The sequence below is a fragment of the Heterocephalus glaber genome, unplaced genomic scaffold, assembly GCF_053883595.1.
Source record: "Heterocephalus glaber isolate CG9 unplaced genomic scaffold, H.glaber_assembly_v1.0 deba00000678, whole genome shotgun sequence".
Classification (NCBI taxonomy): domain Eukaryota; kingdom Metazoa; phylum Chordata; class Mammalia; order Rodentia; family Bathyergidae; genus Heterocephalus; species Heterocephalus glaber.
In genome coordinates this window covers 722,888-743,491 of record NW_028258157.1, presented here as the reverse complement: position 1 = coordinate 743,491, position 20,604 = coordinate 722,888, and the positions used below count along the sequence as shown (strand labels likewise).

General features: G+C 42.5%; 1 protein-coding gene across 7 annotated transcripts in view; it reads left to right on the top strand.

Annotated features, from left to right (window-relative positions):
- The window catches only part of Cacna2d1 (calcium voltage-gated channel auxiliary subunit alpha2delta 1), a 428,021-nt gene that overhangs the window by 70,307 nt on the left and 337,110 nt on the right, over positions 1 to 20,604 (top strand). For all 7 annotated transcript variants that reach the window (XM_013070350.3, XM_013070351.3, XM_004839765.3 and 4 more), the window contains exons 2-3: positions 1,885 to 1,966; positions 18,146 to 18,262. In XM_013070350.3, the coding sequence (XP_012925804.1) occupies positions 1,885 to 1,966; positions 18,146 to 18,262 (199 nt within the window). The remainder of the gene's footprint in view (positions 1 to 1,884; positions 1,967 to 18,145; positions 18,263 to 20,604) is intronic.

Here is a 20,604-nt window from a genome sequence, read left to right as displayed (position 1 = left end):
AGTTATACATTTTGATCCTTATTAACACTTTTAGTTTTTCACACCAGAGAAACTATTCGGTATTTACATATTTGTCCTGTTTATTTCACTTAAGAGTATGGCCTCAACGTGCATCCACTTAGCTATTAATATCTCTGGTTTCTCATTCTTTATGGCTGAGTAGTACTCCATTTTATAAAAAAAAAACCCACATCATCTTTATACAGTCTCCAGTTGATGGGCACTTGGGCTATTTCCAAGTTTTAGCTATTACAAACTGTGCTGCTATGAACATGGGTGTGCATATATCACTGTGGTATGATTCTTTTAATTCTTTTGGGAAGATACCCAGCAGGGGAGTAGCTGGATCAAATGGGACCTCTACTCCTAGTTCTTTGAGGTATCTCCATACTGATTTCCATAGTGGTTGCACCAGTCTGCACTCCCACCAACAATGGAGAAGGGTTCCTTTCTCCCTACCCCCCCAGCAGCATTTGTTATTGGTTGATTTCTTCATAGCAGCCATTCCTACTGGGGTGAGGTGGAATCTCAGTGTTGTTTTCATTTGCATCTCTCCATGTTTATTTTTATTTGTGCTAAAGTATTCCTAGTTTTAATATATTTTATTTAGTAACTAGTTTGTTTTCAATGCAAATCGGTCCTCTGTTTTTCTCTAAGGCACTTCATTCTTTTTTTAATGACTTTCAGTTTTCTTTCTTCTTCAGCTTATTATTCTTTTATATGTCTCCCTAACTTCATTTAAATTATTTGTTGTTTTACCTTTTTATTCCACATTTAATTTTTTATTCTATTACATTTAAATTTTTCTGAGAAGAATTTTGTGACCTCGGTATAGTGCTATAATTCTTCTCTAAGGAAGAGAAGACACACATAGTTAAGTTCCATGTGTTGCATCAAATATATGTAGATAAAAATTCAACCTCAGATATTAAACCATCTCCTCTCATTCTTAATACAATATTAGTGTTACCTTACATTTACCTGGGGAGAAAAGGTTACATACACTAGATCTATAGCATGAGAAAGAATAAATTAAATATAGGAAAGAATTCAAAATGAAATCACATTGATTCAAATGAAGAAAAGCGTGTGGTATTTGGTAATGTTTCTATGCTAGAAAAAAATTAAGATAGAACATGGATTTAGGTTTTTGTAAAATGCCCTCATATCCATAGCTCATTTGCATTAATCTAAAGAATATTCCTGAAAAGAATTTGCACTTAAATCCTTCAATCATAATTTTAATGATCAAAACCATTGTTTTAAAATTTAAGCTTTGATTCCAAGTCTAAGAGTCAGCTGGGGAGAAAATCACTTTCAACCCTTGTGCTTGAAGACGTTTGTTGCGACGTAATTTGTAGTTGTTAAAAGCTAATGTCTCTCTTCTAAAAAGGGAGGACGTGCAATGTATTGTGGAATATTAAATGGTGGCCATGGGAGGGAAATGTTTACAAAATATTTGTAATGGTATGTGACAATCATGTGACATAAAGACAAGATACGTGAATGGTCTGTACCATGCTTTCACTCACTGAGGGTAAGAATTTTAAAAGACTAGAAGAGAATGTATCAAAGTGTTTAGAGCGGTTGTTATTGGGTGGTGGAATTACCTTTGCATTTTCCTTTTATGGGATTTTAATAAAATATTAATGAAGCTTTTTCATCATATTGCACAAGGTACCTATGTTATTTTCGTCTTTCTGACTGGTGAAATTGCGAGATCCTAAGAGCGTCAGTGCCAGTTTGAAGGTGGAAGGGAGGGTGGGCATTGTGGAGCCAGGAGGCGTCAGAGGCTGTGCATGAAGGCCCGAAGCATGGCCATGAAACGCCGTATGGCCCGTGTCTGCCCTGCTCAGAGGACTCTCTTCCTTCTTCCCTCTGCAGGATCAAGTCCTGGGTGGACCGGATGCAGGAAGACTTGGTCACGCTGGCGAAAACAGCAAGTGGCGTCACCCAGCTCGTTGACGTGAGTGAAATCCGCTGGAGAAATGTTCCTGTGTTGCGTCCTCTGCATGCAGCTCCAATTCTTGGAGATGGTGCATCTGTCTTACATTTTGGGCACAGTTTCTCAGGGGGACCTGCTCGTTAGTGTGAACGGTGTCACCCGTTACAACGGCTGAAGCCTTCTCACTGCGCTCACAGTCCACACACTGCCCTTGCTGTGTGAGTCCCCCTGAGGTGTGTTCTCTCCCACCGTCAGAGCTGGGTGCTGTGCAGTTACTACTATGGTACTTTCGTTCTTCACAGTGTATTACGCAGTTTCACGTGTAGTGGTGGCTTCAAGTCCTGCAGTCTTTGGAATATCCTGAGTGGGAGCATGTCTTCACTCCTGGGTGGTCAATTTTACTTTTTTATTAAATTGCAATGAGTATGTAGCCAGGATTGGAAAGTAGAGTGCCTCATTGAAATTGGTAATGATTGTTTCCATGCCAGAAGTGGAGATGCTGTAAGAGGTGATTTTCTGTATGCTATCTAAGCTGGCTGTGAAAATTGCTCTAAAATGTTTTCTGAAAATGACAGGAATATATAATACAAATATTTGTGTAGCATCTTAAACAGATTTTTTTCTTGGGGAAGAGCATTTTGTGTGTGTAATCTTTAAGATTTATTTAAAATGAGATGTCATTTCTCTAGGGTCTCATTACTTCTACTTCAGTGTAAGGAATATACAGGTGACAGTTTGAATGTCCTTGCATCCTGTGTTCTTAGACAGACAGTGAAGCCTTGTATATTCCAAAATTGTGGTGGGTTAGCTGGGTGAAATAGCATAGAAAGAGTTTCATGTATGATATATGGATAGAAATGCTTGGAAAAAAAGTATTTAGGATAGTGATTTTCTAGATTTTGGAATATTTGCATATGCATAATTCAAAAATTAGGATTAGGACCCAACCTTAGATATGAAATTAATTTATGTTTCACATAACACCTTATATGAAGTGTGATCAAAATATATGGTGAATGTTTACATTTAAAAATGTATTACAGTAAAAGGTTCATTGCTGTGAATCTTCCTCAAAATCCTCTCCTGCCATTCAAACACACTTATCCCATTGTTCTTACCACTTTCTGCAGCAGCTCTGGAAGTCTCCTTTCCTGAGTGTCTTTACAAGGTGTGATCAAAAATGCAGTGAATGCTGCTGACAAGTATCATCCAACAGAAAGGTAAAATCCTTACAGTGTGTCTTCGTCTCCCCGCTTCACCAGAACTGGCAGTATGCGACTTTTGCCTCTTCCTCAAAGTCAAAATGACTGTGACAGGTAAACATCTTGAATCATTTCAGGTCATTGAGGCAGCCACAACCACACAACCAAAGACACTCAGGAAAGAGGGTTTCCTGAACAGCCTCAAGAGGTGGCAAAAATTATGGAAAAGCTGTGTTGGGAAGGTGGGGGTGAATTTTGAGGGGGATTGTCAGCAATGTGTTTTACTCTAATACATTTTAAAATTCAAACATTAATCGTCTTTTTCCATCCCATGTCACCCTGAAATTAATTGTAGACAGTGTTTTCAGTGTGCTGTGTTTTACCTGTGACCTCTCATATAAGGCCAGGTATCTGATTTTCCAGACATTCAATCTGCATATGAATATTCTCCTGTAGGAGGAACTGGAATAAGTAGTTTTCTGATGTATTCATAGAGATTCATAAAGAAGCCTTGTCAGCCAAACAGTTGTTCTAGAATCTCTTTATAAAATAATTGTAGATTTTGAACCAAGACTGTGTTGAACAACCCAGAGCTTAGGTTGAGCCTCCCTAATGTGAAAATGTGAAATCTAGAATCTTGTAAAATCCAGATCTTTGGGAGCCCTGACATGATGCCCCCGGTGGAAAGTTCTCACCTTGACCCCAGGAGCTACGTCCCAGGGTTCCTTGGAAAGTGACAGTGTCCAGATGGCCAGGGAGCCTCTAGGAAAGCAGTGGAGTTGGTGCAAGTTCTAGCGGGTATTCTGTGTTAATTTTCATTGAAAAACTGTCTGAGTGAGGGGAAAGCTTTCATTCAGCCATGGTAAGGTGGGAAAAGAAAAGACTGATGCTGGTTTTCCATGTATATGGATCTCTTCGTTGGATTTGGAATTAGAAGCGGGCTGCTCTCAACTTGTCCTGTTAGCGGTTCCTGGATTCAGGAACTACTTGCCTTGCCATGCTCACTGTTGCTTTCCGTGCTGACACAGTACCTGGGGCTTCACTAGCCTGCCCGGTTTGGCACTAAATCACGAGGCAGGAAAAGTCTCAAGTGGTTCCCACCATGCCTTATGAAGTACAGTTGACTCAGAAGTCTGTCAGTGTGGATAAGTGAGGAAGTGACTCTGTCTTGATTTGGGTGACAAAATGGAATGGAAAAGTCCTCATAATGGCCTGTAATGAGATAAACATCAACTCAGTGACAGAAAAGTTACAAATAAAATAATTATGTAACTTGTATTGTAAGAGGTGGAGCAGAATTCATTACTGGAACTATAGTTCAGGTTGAGAGCACATGCAGAGTGTCCTTTTACAAGGGAAAGGATTCCATTTTCCTTGTTCCTTTTTCTATACAGATGTGTGATGTGGACAAAGAAATGCATTGTTTCAGCAGTAGGGAGTCAAAGTAAAACTGACTGAAGGATGCAAGTTGAGAGTGAGCTTCAAGCTGAGATGAGGACATTGTTGTCAGTTTTTTGGTTTGTTTTGCTTTTCTTTGTTTGGATGAGGTGCTGGGGATTGAACCCAGGGCATTGTACATGCTAGGCAAGTGCTTTCCTACTGAGTACAGATGGGAGTGAGTAGTGGAAGCCCGGTGGTGGCAAGGAGTTGAAAAAGTGGAGGCATTTAGGTCTCTGGATTGGAATTCTGAATTGTGGAAATAATGATTCTTCCCAAACTGACTAGTGTAATCATTTTTTCTGGTTCACCAGTACAACTGCATTTTTTCAGGAAGGGCAACAAATAATGTAAGGATCCATAGTATCTAATAAATACATCCTTCCAATTTTATGAAAATTGCTTTATGAGTTCAGAGACAGTTGGTGAATATTACTGGACAAATTCAATACTTTGACTTCATAGGTGAGAGATTCTTTTCCCACATTACTTGCCTATCTTCTGTTCAGACAACATTTTTATATCCTGGATGCATTTGGGTTTTCAGATATCTCTTATAGAATAATACCATTAATTACTGGAGGATACATGTTTCTATAAATTATTGTGTATCTTCATCCAACAAACTGAAGGAATAATTGTAGGAAGAAAAAATATAGGAAATAAACTATGAATCTTAATTTTTAGAACTTTTAAAAGTTCAGCTAGAGGACATCATTTCCTCCCCATTAATTCAGCCACTTGACTAAAGGTTTTATGTGCATTTTGTCATCAATCCTCACAGAAACCTGGTTCACAGAGCAACACCTTCCTCAATGTGCCTGAAGAAATTCTTTGCGAGTTCAAAATCTTATTCTCAATACTACAACCAGAAAATTGGATGCAACTCTGCGAAGTAAAACTTCTTGTGTGCTTTAGCATATATGTTAATATCTTACACTTTCATATCCCTGTCTGTATTTTTAGCAAGTGAGCAGATCCCCAGTTAGTATATGTGGCTATGATACTGCTCTTTTCATAAAAGATACAAACTTTAAGAAGCTGCAGCTCTGCCATCAACAGTTTTCCACTCATGAACATTTTCATTTGAATTTCCTTTAAGAAAAGGAAATAGCAGACAGAAACTCTAAGATGTAAATGCACATGTATAACGTGAACTTTCTGGTCTTACTGGGACGTACAGAAAAGTTTTTGTGGGAATGGCCATGAGATAATTGCCATGATGGAGAGAAAGTACATTTGCTATGATTTTTGTCTTTATGGACTTCCAACTGAAGAAAGCATACTTAACATTTGACTGTTTTCTTTTACAAGATCTTTAAGACTGTTACTATACCTTGGTTCTGCCAGTTATTGGCCTTGTGATCTGGCTGAGATGCAATATCTCTGGGTGGTGGGGACTGGTGATGCAATCCATACAAACCATTTAGTGACACGTTGTTGGAGTGGGAGTGGGAGGAGTCTTCACATCCAGCTGAAGTTCTGTCTGAATGGACGGGAGCGGAACCCATGGTCGGGTCACTAGCAGACCTGCAGTTGTCCACTGACGGGGGTTGGTGTCCAAATACTGTCCGTGGACAGCTATGTTTTCAGATGCTGTGTTGAAGACATGTGAACGGAATTGAAGCCACATTTATAAATTTTAAACATTTAGATCAAGAAAAAATAAAAAACCTCAAGGTTTTGAAAACTCTATTCATTTTTATACATTTTGGGTTATAGAATATTCTGGAATATATTTTTGATCACACACACACATTCGTGCACGCACACACACACACTCACACCCTCTTAGTTGCTGTGTTGGTAAACGGAGAGGCTGATGCTATATTAATGAGTGGAAACATTTTAAAAATTAAAATGTTTGTGATATTCTTGAAAAAAGTATCTGTTAAGTTTATGAAACATTGGCCAGCAGTCCCTTTTTCCATTTAATTTGTTGAGAAACTATTTCATCATAAAGATGTTCCTAAATTTCATCCAGTATTTAAATCGTGAGATAATCCAAATTGATATAGTACGGAGAGTTTGCCTGAAGCAAAGGTTTTCTAGGGATAAACAGATGACAGGAAACTCCTTTTTCCGTGTGATACTTCCTGACCCTGCACAATGTTCTGTGGAGAAGAAAAGCTCCGCACATCTGTCCCTACCTCAGGAACTACCCTGCGGGCCCTGCCTGGGGACAGCAGAGGGCAGGTGTAGAAGGGGTTCCGGTCCGGAAGCGTGGTGGCTCTGTTGCGCCTGGTTTTCCTTCTCTCCCCTCTCCCCTCTGGGGCCTTCTTGTGACATCTGTCCTCTTTATTAGGAGGAGAGGGTTTGATAGCAGTCACTCGCCTGCGATCCTATAGCTCTGTGTGGCTGAACAGAACGTGCTGGATGTTAGAAGAGCGTGCCTGGAACAGCTGCGGTTCTTCCTCGGTCCGCATGGGCCTGTCTCTGGCGGGACCTGGATGGGAGTTGAGGTGCCTGGGTGTGAAGTTGCAGGACGCTTGCTCTGAGGCTCCTTGGACCCAGCCCCCACATGAGCGTGAGCGGGCGCTCCTTGAAGCTGAGCCCCGGCCTGAGCCCTGGGGCCCAGGGACAGGCTGGGCCTTTCCTGCTCCGTGTCCTCTGCTCTCCTTTGTGGAGAGAGGTGCAGATTTCCACAGGAAGCCCGGGCCTTGAATCTGCATTTTCTTCCCTGATCTTTTTCTTCCATACTCCATCTGCCAGGGACCCCTGCAGTCTGCAGGATTCCAGACTGCCCTGTGCATCTCTAGTGCTTCCCAGTCGGTGGCTCCTGGGATGCTCAGCATGTGCCATGCATTGACTCTCATTCCGTGTTGTGTCCTCTGATGGAGGGCATTGGGGATCCAGGCATGTTACTAGTAGAGATTATGGGGCCCTTCTGTCGCAGGCCTGTGGGCTCCGAAATGGAAAGTTGTAGGGAGCAGGGAAAGGGGACGTTACTAGGACCTCTGCAGTGAGTCCTGGTCTCTTGTGAGCCACGGCAGCACACGGTGAATTAACTTATGATACAGGAAAGGTAGAAAAATGAGACTGAGAAGAAGCTGAGCTTTGGGTCTGATCAGTGCTGCTCTGGGTGCAAAGATGACAGCCCCCAGCTTACCGCACCTTTACTTAGTACATCGGGAGAAGTAGATGTAACAGATGACAGGTGAGTGACAGAATTCCTAGATCAGTGAGGAACTATGCAGATGAAGATTTGGTTCCTCCCAGGATGTCTTCAGCTGGTGTAATCTTGTCCTGGAGCATCACAGCATCACCAAATCTTTGAGGTCTCAGTTGTGACCGGGGCCAAACTGGAATTATGTCTGGGAATGCCACAGCTGGCCTGTAGGCAGGAGAACTAGGCCTAATCAAATGATTTCTCCCTAAAATTATGTAGCATTGCTCCCACAGAAAGTCAGCCAATCAGCATGAATTCACAGGAAGAAAGCTTTCCTTGGGACGTCAGGGGGTGCTCAGCACCTAAAAGTCGGCCTCTTGGCAAAGCAGAGTCCGAGCAGACAGTGGGGAGACACTGTGTGAGCAGCTGCAGGCACCAGGCAGAAGGAGGGACAGGACTGGGCTGGGACTAAGGCAGGGGACGGGTTGCGGGTGCCGTGGTGGGCTGAGGGCTGCATGATCCTCATCTCCCCGGCTTCCTAGCTTCTGAGGGTCCTGTCCCAGGAGCCATCGTCCTTGCTTGGGGGTCTCGGCTTGGCTCCGTCTCGGGTCCTGCTTGGGCAGTGACCTCACTGGGGCGCTCAGTGTGGCTCTGCTCTCCAGGACCGAGTGTCACGGTGAGGACGCTGACTGGAGGCTCCTCGCGAGGCCCATAGTGCCTGGGGGGAGGACGCCTCCCTCATCAGGTCTTGACACTGTGGCCCTGTGGTCTTACGTGGAGACGCTTCCTTTTCCTTGAAGTGGAGGGATGAGAGCAGCTCCATACTTAGCAAGGAAGACAAACCGCAGTTGGTCTCCGTGATTCAGGCTGGAGAGGAGCACAGGCCAGAGTAGCCTTTGGACCAAAGTCAGACGCCCCTCACCTGTGTGTAATGTGAGGTCAGCAGCAAGCAAGTTTCCTTCCTGGGCAAGTGGTGAGGGCGCAGCTGACGGGAGGAAAGTGCAAAGGCAGCGGTGCCCGCTTTGAAAAAGTTATCTGCTGTTTACTTTTGAAAAACAAATATGGCTATTTTTTTTTTTTTGGTACTGGGGATTGAACTCGGGTTCTTGCGCTTGCGCAGCAGGCGGCGAAACCACTGAGCTAAATCCCCGGCCCCAATATGGCTATTTTTAATTGTTTTTACTTTTCAGTTTTATTCCAATTTGCTTTATTTCCCTGAATGATGACACAGTATAGCTAAATCAGTTGCTATGATCATATAGGCGATTTGAAATACCTCGCCCTCTGAATCTCTCTCTCTCTCTCAAATCTATGGGTTGATTGAAAAATATGGTGGATGTTGAAGTGACTAGAGCTTAATAAATGCTTATTCAATATGTATCACGCCTCCATGAGAACTTTTGAATGATAAAGATGTCAAATGAATGTGACCTGCATAAATATAAAACATTTTTACAGTAACAGTGACATTGCTACGAGTCTCCCTTAAAACCCTCCCAGTCTCCTCAAAAATTCTCATCCCATCGTTCTGGCCACTTGGTGAAGCAGATCTAGAAGTCTTTCGTGGATGTCTTTAATTGAGCTTTCCTGGCTGCCTCAGTGTCCCAAATGGATTCAAAATGTTTCCTTTCCATGGTCATTTTGACTTTGGGGAGGAGCCAGAAGTCACATGCACCAGATCCTGTGAATAAGGTGGATGAGGATACAGTGTCGTGGTTTTACAAGGTTTCCTTCCCTTTGAGTGGTGCTGGGCAGCAGCATTCACTGTATTTATGATCACATGTGTAGAGACCTTTATGAAAAAGGACTTCCAGAACTGCTTCAGAAAGCAGCAAGAACGATAGAAGAATTGTGTTTGAAATAAGACATAGTATTTTGAGGGTGATTTATGAAAATTTGTTTTGGTACTCTAATACATTTAAAAATTATTTAATATTCACCATATGCTTTAACCATGTTTTACTGCAAAATGCACTACCAATAGAGAATAGATTCCTTCCTACCTATTCCTTTTAGAATAAGTTGCTATTTTTAAAATCAGTGATTAATTACATCCATTCCCAAAGACAGAGTAAACTCTAAGGGGATTTGTAATCTTAAGGTAATTTTCAGTATTTTATTAACAGATGTTAAGACATTTTCTTTTTTTAATCTTCCTGTTCCCTTCCAGTATGAATCATTAATTAAAATTTTCTTAAGTTATGCTCTTTGGTGGGGCCTAAATTAATTTTTTTTCTGCGAGTGATTCCCAGGCAGGGGCAGTTTTGTCTACCAGTGAGACATGTGGCAATGTTAGATGATATTTGGGATCATCGTGTCTCTGCTGGGGAGGTATTGTTTCCAGCATGTGGTGTTCTGCAGGCCATAGACGGCACTAAGCATCCTACAGTGCACGGGGCACAACAGCGACCTGCCTGGGTACAAAAAGGTCAGCAGCACCGGTTGAAAAACAGCTGCAGAAATACTGAAGAATTTAAAGTACAAATATGTACATAAAAGTTTTTAAGTGGCTAGAAGTTCATCACACTGCATATCAACATTGGTAGGTAGCAGTTTTGCCTTAGAAAAGCTGCATGTTAGTGAGGTAACTGAAGAACAAACTCAGTGGAACTGGTTTTAAAGTTCTTTATTGGCAGTGAAATAAATGTAGGTCATTTGGGGTTAGAGACACTAAAAACAGGCAGCTCACTTGGCCTATGGTCAATTATTTTAAATTCAGTTTTAATAGAATGTCGTATGATCTCTTTCACTTCTAATTCCATGTGAATTTCCTGGTTAATATATATACATAATTTTCAATATATGTATAGCTTCGGATACAGAAAGGAAAGACACTAGGTTACATTTTCGCTGACATTGTATTTTCCTAAGTGTTCTTAAAGATTTACCTTATATGTGAAATGTCTCCATCCTAAAACCAGAAAAGCGCTTGCTATGAATGTTCTCCACATTCACCTTTATCTTTATTATAGTTTAGTTTCTCTATTCCAAGAACAGCCCACGTCTCTGGTTAAGTGGAATTCCCTGTTCTTATGCATGGTATGGAGAAGATGAAGAGGCATTTCCATGATGTCATTTGCGTTTTACCTTCTTCTGTCTTTATACTATCTTGCTCAGAAGTGTCAGCATCAGGTTCTTGTGCATAGGAACTCGGGCAGGTGGCTGTATGTGGTGGAATTTCACCAATTCTGACTATTTTTCCTAAATATTGTTCCTTGAAGGTAGTGTCCCACTTGAAATGTGAAAATACAATCCCAGCTAAGAAGCTGTATGATATCAAGTAGAAAAAGTAGAACAGCTGCGAGAATGAGAGTTTCAGATAGTTGTCAGAAAGGTGTGCACTACTCATATGTATACTGTGTAAACAAGTGTATGTGCACGTATGAATATGTGTGTGTGTATTCAGATGGTGTTTATAATTTGATTTTTTCCTGGGTACAAGTTGTTCCCACAGGCACTTGAAGTTTTGAAGTTCAGGACTAGGTATTACTAGCTTAAAATAGTTTGGAGTTGACTAAAAACTAAAGTATTGACACATGTTCTGGTTTTTATACCTCTCCATAATTGTACTCCAATTAGCCTTTCAATTTTTATTTTCCAATAGTTCCTGGTATTGCACACACTCATCCACTTCATCCTTGGCCCAAGGGCACATTTCCTCTGAAATGTGACTGTGACCCCATTATTTTGATTATCATGGTTCATGTGATTTTACTTTGCCCTGAATTCTGACCACATCAATTTCTGTATTTCTTCATTAAAACCCTACTCACCTTCCTCATAGTGACCGTTACCTTACTTTGTGTATTATTCTATAGGTGATGCATTTGTGTTACATTATGTAACTGGATTCTGTATTACTTTGCCTTGTTTTTCTTAGTTTCATTTTGATTTTCAAGTGTGTCCCCTGCAAAGCCTAGAGAGTGCTGAGTGCAGTATCAATATCTGTTCCCTAATCCACACAGTCAGTATTTGTTGTGTCAGGCACTGTACAGTGTGCTGGGCATGTACCAATGAACAAAATAGAAGTCTTGGTTTTCGTGAAGCTTAAATGCTGAGTAAGGGAGGTAGAAAACAATAAACATGATAGTTACATGAATTGTGTATGGTAGATTATGTTCATTTATGGGTAAAGATAGCAACAATGAAATCTCAAGTCCTAACAATTCCAAAGCTAAAGTAAAGAAAAAAGTCCTGTAATTTACGGAAAGTGAATATGCGTTGAATCAGATGTGACCCCTTTTTGGAAGCAACATTAAATCAAAGCCATGCATCTTGTTAAACCGAGTACTTACATCGTCATGAAGTTATGCAAAGTACTGTAACTTGATTAATATACTTCGCCAGGTGGCGTCTGCCTTGATTTTCACCCAGTGTGGATAAGCCTAAATGAAAATATACGAAGAATGCTAAAGAGTAAAACATTCAAAAACCTGAACTTTTGCTTCAGAGATTGTATGAATGTTTTCAGGGAAGATAGGAGAGGTTGGAGAGATCAAGGCTTAATTACAAAATACTGATCACTTTTAAACTCAGCTGATGTTCATGGGAGAACAGAGGGTTTTATTTCATGGTCTCTCTTTGTTAAGTATGTAACCATCACTGGCTTCTCTGTGCCCGATGAAGACCTACCCCCACATCTGTCTGTTGGCCATCTAGGATGGTGATGAGACTTAAGAAACAGAAAAAGAAAGCTTTCATTCTATTTCACATCACTGTAAACTTAGTCAGTTAAGGGAACTTTAGTCCTTAAAAGTGTCTGAGAAGGAACATCATATTGTTCTTTTATGTTAATGACCCTTTTGGAGATAAGTGACTCTTCATTGCTAGGAGACAAATAATTCAAAGGTCTACAGAGCTCCATAAAAACAGGAATAGGAACAGCCCTAATATACCCCACAGAAAAGACATCTCGTGTTGTAAAATTCAATTAAAATTAGTGAAATTGATTTTGCGGGCTGCTGGAGAGTGGAGGCGATGGCTCGCCTCTTGTTGGCCTGTGCTGGTGTTGAAGAGCCCTGAATTTCCTCCTGTTAGCCAGTTAAGACAGTGACATAAGAGTGGCGGGAAGGCAAAGGAATGTTTTTCTTGAGTCCTGCTCCATGATTGGAGATGAGCCTGTCATTACTCATCCATTGCATTTACCCTTCATACAGTGTGTGCATGTCCATTTGGGTATTTTAGGGTTTCTGTCTAGACTTTCTTTGCGAACATCGCAGAGTAGTGAAAGCAGCATTGGGTCTCCTTGAGCTAGTTTTCATTAGTCCTGAAGACCAGTGGAGGAGGAACATTTGTCACCATACAGCTCATTGCTCCTGTTCATCAGAACCCAGTGAATGATGGGAGGAAAGTGCAAAGTCACATCTAAGGGACACTATTAATCCAACTGTGGAACACGGAAGCTGTCTTAGTTCTGTTCTGTTGGGAATGGTGAATCACTCGGCGAGTTTATTGCAGAACTACTTCCAGAGAACTTGGGAAGTCTAAGGGAGCTCAGTAGAATCATTCATTCAGGAAGAACTTGGGGGTTGAGATGAAACTTTGGTGGGTGGAATGAACGCCCAGGGCCCAGGTGTCTCTCTCCAGAGGCCAATTATGGTGGTTAACTCTCACCAGGGAGTACCTGACAACTGCTGAGTCATCGTGTGAGAGTTTGCAGACAACAGTGCGATTTACTATGTCACAATTCTGTGACCAGTTGTCCTCCCCTGCCCATGTCTCCCATCTTCATCTTCAAAGCCCGGTCTTAGGCTGCTTTCTTCTCAGGGCTCCATTTCTCCAATTTCCGCTTCCTTCATCACAACTTCCTGTTCCATTATCAAGGACCCATGATTTAGCTGATGAGAAAACTTAAATCCATCTGCAAGTTCTGTTCTGGTTAGCCACAGAACAACCTGCTCACAGGTTCTGGGGATGCGCATGTGGTATCTCAGGGAGGCTGTTACATTCTGCCCGCAGCACCATCCTTTCATTTGCTCAGTACATTTGAGTACTGCTTTCCTCCAGTAGACTTCATTCCTGCTTCTGCTCTTGATCCATGCTGTTCCACACAGTTGTCGTCCTATGCTGAGGGAATGTGATGGGTCCCAGTCACCGTCATTATCATTGTTTATACAAAACTTTTCTTTCTAGCTTTTCACAGCTATCTACTCAGCAGCTGGCTTCTTGGAGGGCTGATGCAAGTTCTTGCAATTCCTTGCGGGCTGAGGCCAAGGTCACCTATTAGAATATTGCCAGCCACATGCCACAAAGCTCCAAGGGCTCCTGCTTCATCCAGGAGTCAGTGGGGAAATTTCCTGCAGAAAGATGGCTGTAGGCATTGTAGGAATGTTGATGGTTGTCCAGCACAAGTTCCACTCCAAGGGTGTAAACACACAAGTATTGGAGGAAGGATTGTTAAAGTTTACATGGTTAAGATTTAGTAGGCAGAAATTTGACTGTGATTCTCTGTAGGGAACTTAACTTGCTTAGATGCTGCCTTTTTGTTTCCCATGGGCGGGGAAATTAATCTTACTCCTGGAAGGTTAGTGTCTTCCAGGTCGAAACCTTTTGCAGTCAATGACACACTTAGTAGATTCCAAGTTCTAGCTTCCTTTCAGGTCTCTTACATTCCTGACTTTGCTCCTTGGTGTTTCATATGAGGGGAAACAAGAGTTCAGGTGGATTTGCTTCTTCGGTTCTCTTGACACTGACCTTGAGCCTGCTTGCTCCCTGGACGGCACTTGGTACTGGTACTGTCCCAGGCTGCCTTGGGTTCCTCAGCTCCAGGTCCTGTGGATCACTGACGACCACAACTTTTCTTTTCCTTTCACCCTTCGGCCTCCGTATTGGAACCCCTTGGTCCTGCCCTCAGGCTGATTCCTACCAGATGCGCTCATCTTTACAGTACCCATGTCAGTTTGTCTAAGGCCTGTTCCCGTGTCCCTGCCTCCAGCTGCGCCCCAAGACAGCCTGGGGCACAGTGGCCTTGCACTCTTTGCCTGATGAAGCCCACTTACCTTCCGTCTCCTGCTGCTTAGAGCAGTGGTTTGTTCTTTTACAATGAAGGGGACCCTGCCTTGGTAACCTAGTAGGGTAGTCAACATGGATTTGTCTTTATTGAATTGGACAAGTAGTATAATATATGTGGAACCCTAACGGTGGTAAACAGTAGTTGCCTAAAACTAGTCACTGATGAAAAGCTGGTAGGGTCCCAAACCTTGCAGGCGTATGCACTTCCCAGTCCATATCTTTGGGGCTATTACTTCATGAAGGAATTTCATGGCATAATGATATATAGTCTAATTTCTAAAATGTTTCTTTAGGAATTTTGTTAGGCAGTTTACCAGTGAGTGGTGTCCCTTTCCATGTAGTACATTTGAGTCTAGTTTTTAAGTGTGTTATTTTGAAAATTGTCTGGAACCGTGGACTTAATTTAGTTTAGAGATTTGAAAGAAGTTTCCATGAGGAAGATAACATAACAGCACCTGCTGTGCGTGAGGACACTGGAGCTTTGTGTTTGAGTGTGGCAGTCACAGAACACTGAAGCCAGTGGTGCGTCTCAGAAAGATGCCCGGGTGACAGTCACTCCTGTGGAGATGGTGGGTGTCCAGCGGGCAGGAGGAGGACCTGAAGGGTAGAGTAGCTGAGGCAGTTTAGTTAGGGTACTGTGCCCGTCAGAAGGGGAATGCCCCATCTTGGGTTCTCGCTCTGCACTGCATCTCTCTAGGAGAAGATGGGGCCAGCAGCACACAGCCGGTGAAATGTGGACGTGATTTTAATGAAGCCCTGTCTGGAGCTAAAATCTCATCACTTCCAACGTATGGTTTTCTTCAGGAAAGACACTGGATCAAATGATGCGGTGGAGAATCAGAAAAGGGGAAATAATATTAAGAGGGAGAAAAGATACTTTAGGCTACATTTTAAATATTAATGTATTAGCAGTAAATATTATAGAAATGTGGCTTATTTTAGTGATAAAAGAAATATATTTATGATTACAGTGCATCATGAAATCTTAAAAATATATGTGAAACTTCTCAAAATTGTTCACTAAGCTTACAATGTCAATTCATTTCTATTTCCAAGAAAATATTCCAATTGTGGTTTTATATATAAGATAGCTGACTTTGTCTATTTAAAATTTGCGAGTTTGATCCTGTTTTCATCTCTTGTGTTAGTCACCTTACCACAACTATGATAAAATACTCCAGGTAATCCCCCCATAAAGAGAAAAGATGTATTTTTGCTTATGGTTTGGAGGGCCCAATCCATGATCAATAGTGCTGAACCTTTGGGGTTTGGTAAGGCAGCCATCACATACGGCGGAGCAGAATGAGGAAGAGGAGGGGGCTAGGACCCAACAGTCATCTTCAAGGGGGTGCCCCGGTGACCCGAGGACTTCGTGTTAGACCCCACTGCTCCGTCCTACCCCTCTGCATTGTGTCACCCAGGGACTGAGCTACTTACACCTGGCCCTTGGGAGGCCACTCAGGATTCAAACCATACTATTTCTTAAGTATTTAAGATTATTCCAAGGCCGGGGATTTAGCCCAGTGGTTCCAGCGCCTGACTCGCAAGCGCAAGGTCCCGAGTTCGATGCCTGGTACCAAAAAAGAAAAAAAAAAAGATTGTTCTGGAGGAGAAATGGAGATGCTACTCTTTATATATTTCAGAGACTATCTATATATACTTGCAAATTATTTTACAATCCATTAATTCCTAAACCATCGAGTCTGACACGTGTGACTTTCTACATGATGCCCTATACTATGCAATATGAAGTACACATTTACATCTGAATCCATCCCCATAAATTCAAAGGCATATTGTTCTCCCTGTACCACAGGGAGGCAGTTAGACTTTGTAGAGAACAACAGGGACGCCAGAAGATATTAGTGGGACAAAGCACAACTACATCTCACACCAATTAGCTCTATTGGTTTTTCTTCAGAGAACTAAATATCCTGGATCAATTAAAGTGATGTTGAGGTTTATCTGTTTGTAACCCAAATCAATTCATCCATTGAGGAATTCATGTTTCTGAATCTCATCTTAGGTAGAAATGAAGGAAGGGCCTTGTGCTGATGGAGCTTTTCCCTCATGCATAGCCCTGGTGTCTAGGAAGGGCTCAGAGTCTGCCCTTTGAGAGGAACATCAGCAGTTCCAGGCTATGGAGGGATTCTGGATGACTCCAATAGGGAGTTTTGTTTTTTTAAGTCAGTGCTGGGGATCAAACCCGGGTCTTGCACATGGTAGGCAAGTGCTCTACCAACTGAGCTATGCCCCCAGCCCTGAAATACAGAATTTTCCTATCACTAAATTCATGAGTCGTGAATGATTAGAAGGAAAACGTACAAGGGCAAAGCTCTAATGAGTATGGCCCAAACCTAAGAGTTTCAATCAATCTTAGAAATAAAGCACAATTTAAATATTTTTGATAGTAAATTATCTATTAATCCCTTAAAGTAAAAAGCTACAGGCGCACAGAAAATTACTGCACTCTGTTAGATAAATGTTGGCATGAGCATTTGTGTCTGCTTGAGGCCTGTCTGGAGGCCGCATCTGCCCGTAGCTGTGCCCCGCTGTGGCACCTGTCCTAGTGGAGTGGGAGCTGGAGTTTTGCCCAAGCTACGCAGGGTTGAGCTGTTGTGCTGATTCACTTCCCCTCCGACGGTGGACCTGCCAGGCCCTGGCTTGCAGGGTGGCTCAGTCATGCATGTGCGCCCCATCTGTGCAGTGCAGAAGGGATTTCCTTCTCTGCTCAGCCCTGCAGCTCTGCAGCCCTGCAGCCTGGCCCTCCTGCTCGTCTGTCCTGCCCCTCTCTCTCTGCTGCTGGGGGCACACAGCCTTGAGGACCAGGTGCACCTTGTGCCTCTGTGGGAATCCCTCCTTTACTCACGGGCCTGAGCCAGCAACAAGGGCCACCTTGCATAATTTTACTGTAGTTTGATTCATTGACTTTGAACAAAGACAACATTTAATTTGATAAAAAATAAATATACCCTCACAGTTCTAACCAAACTTCCACGTGGACAGGAGCAGTTTTCAGTCTTCTGGGTGGGGATTTTCTCTGAAGCCCTGATTCCCCAGGGGCCTGGTCTCCAGGCCTAGCAGCATCTCACTGCCACTCTGGCCTCCCTCTGCCTGCTTTTTTTTTTTGAAATGATGATTAAAGCCAAGTTTTGAAGTTGGGATGTGGTGCAGCCTCAGACCTCAAAATTGCACATTGGAACTGCACCGTGCAAGGTGTTTTATAACATACAACTATTTCAGCAAGCTGGTAGTCTTATAGCAAACATATTTACTTATACATGTTTCCCTGATATTGTCAAACTTCAAAAAAGATCAAAACAAAGAAAAAAAAAGAATGGGCCTTTTCAATCTGTTCTTCATCGTTGTAAATATATTACAGCGGGAGTCTGTGAGCCCAGTAAGGGATGTGTGTTCTCATTTTCTTTTCCTTTCACGCAGATTTATGAGAAATACCAAGACTTGTATACTGTGGAGCCAAATAATGCCCGCCAGCTGGTGGAGATTGCAGCCAGGGATATTGAGAAGCTCCTGAGCAACAGATCGAAAGCCCTGGAGGTGAGCTTAAATTGGATCTGCTCCTCCTGTTTATCCCTGCTTCCCTGGTATTTATTGTTCGTGCTTTTGGGGGAGGTTGTGTTTGGTATGCTTTCTTTTCCTTGGCAACTGTGTCTATCTAATGTGTTCATAAAAAAATGAGATATCATGGCCTTACTGGGAAACCAAAGTAATCAGATAGCTTTTCTCTAAATATTAGTTTCTTTGTATATTACTGTATTTTACGATACACATACTAATTGGGGTGCTCATATGTTTATACGCGTGTAAGTCATTGTGCAAAATGAATGAACGTGCTTAGTGTGTCATGCTGTGAAGCCACAAGCATTGCTGGTGCGTGTAAACCACAGCACTCTCCTACCTCACCCTCCGGCCTCCCTGCCGGAGGAGGCCACTGTGCTACATGATAATTAACAGCTTCTGTACCCAGCATACCTGCTTTGCTGAACAAGGTATTTATTTTGTCTATTTTTGAGCTTTCTTAACATCTTATCAAGCTGTGTGTAGTCAACTTGCCTTTTCCTCATAGACATTATGTTGGCCTGACTTCTCTGTGTGCATTTCACCCCAGTGCATTTTACAGCAATCCTCCTAGTCTACTGGGATGTGTCCCACCACTCCAGTGGCTTCCGGCAACCACAGACACCCACATCTATACAGGCTTCTCGTGGTGGCCCTGGACTACCGGTTCCAGGATCCCTCAGCCCATGGATGCTCAAGTCCCTTACGTGATGTGCAGGCGTGTTTCTGTGTAACCTACACATGTTCTCCTGTGTAGAGTGCCACCACCTCCAGGGTACACAGAACGCTGAATATACTAGAAGTGCTATGCAGGTGGTGGTTACACTGTGCTGCTTAGGCAATAGAGACAAGAAAAACGTATCTGTGCATGTTCAGGACAAATTCAGCTTGTTCCTTGTCATTGTCCATGCGGGACAGGTCGATTTTACTGATGCAGGACCCACGGATATGGAAGTCTGCATAAACCAGCGCTGTGTTTATTCCTTTACATACATGGTCATAAAGCTTAATGTGTAGATTCGGCAGCTAATAACAAAATAGACAGCGATCCTCAACACGTGGTCATAAAGCTGTGTGAACCTGGCCTCTCTCCCTCCGAGTGTCTGTCTGGACCATGCTCACCTATCTTGTGCTGATGAGGGAACAGATGAATGGGTGACGGGGAGGTCTTGTGATGCCACACGGGGCTGCTTGGTAAAGGGCACATGAGAAAGAGCCAGTGGTGCTATTGGCAGCCCCTGCATGGACCATGACAGCCACTGAAGGGGCCCTGTGACTCATGGGCAGGCAGTGAGCAGTGTGAGGGTGCACTGGACCAGGGCTCATTCCTGTCCTGGGCGAGATGCACAGAGATGTCATCATGTTATTCAGAAGAGCATGCGGATTAAAATGTATCAGTTAGTATTTCTGGAATGTTCCATGTAATGTTTTCTGACTGTGACAGAGCACAGGTACTGTAACCGAAAACAGCGAACAACAACTAAGAGGAGAATACTCTATTCAAAATTAAATATTATTTTATAAGGATATATTTCAATTCATTTATCTTCTGTTGGCAAATTAGTATTTGGATTTCTCCTAGATGAATATGAATAATGCTGCTAGATTTTCTTGAACAAATGTTCTGGTACACGTGTGCAAGAATATTTACAGGGTTAGGCTGGGAGTGGTGACACACACCTGTAATCCCAGCACTCTGAGGGGCTGAGTTAGGAGGATCTCTAATTCAAGTGTAGTGACTTAGCGCAGTGCTGTCTCAGAAAATTTAAAAAGGCTGGGGATAAGCTCAGTGTAAAGGCTCTTGGCTCAGTCCCCATCTACAGCATAGTGAAACTGCTAGAGTAGAGTGATGTCTCAGTGCCAGCTTTATAAAGGTATGACAGTTGTTTTCTGAAATAGTTGGATCCATTTAAACCTTTACTAGCAGTATGAGCCCCCACGAATCCATTCTCTGGACACATGTGAAAGCGAAGACTTCCTAGTCACAGGCAAACGAGGGGTGTGAGGTGGGGTTTTTATGCCTGCTGAGGAACACACCTGCTGGGTTTCCCTTCCCCATTCTCTCCTCTCCCATGAAGCATCTGCTCATGTCTTTAGCCCCATTTTCTTCTATCAGTTGATTTCCAGGGTATGTACACTTGGTGTTAATTTATTTTAGTCCTACATAATGGAAATATCTTTTTACATCTTGTGACTTATAATGTATTTTTGATAAATTCCTAATTTTAACGTAGTCAAAGTCAACTTTCCTTTTAATTACTTCTAGTGTTTTGCGGTGTTAGATATACGGAATCCTCCCCTACCTTGAGATAATACACATA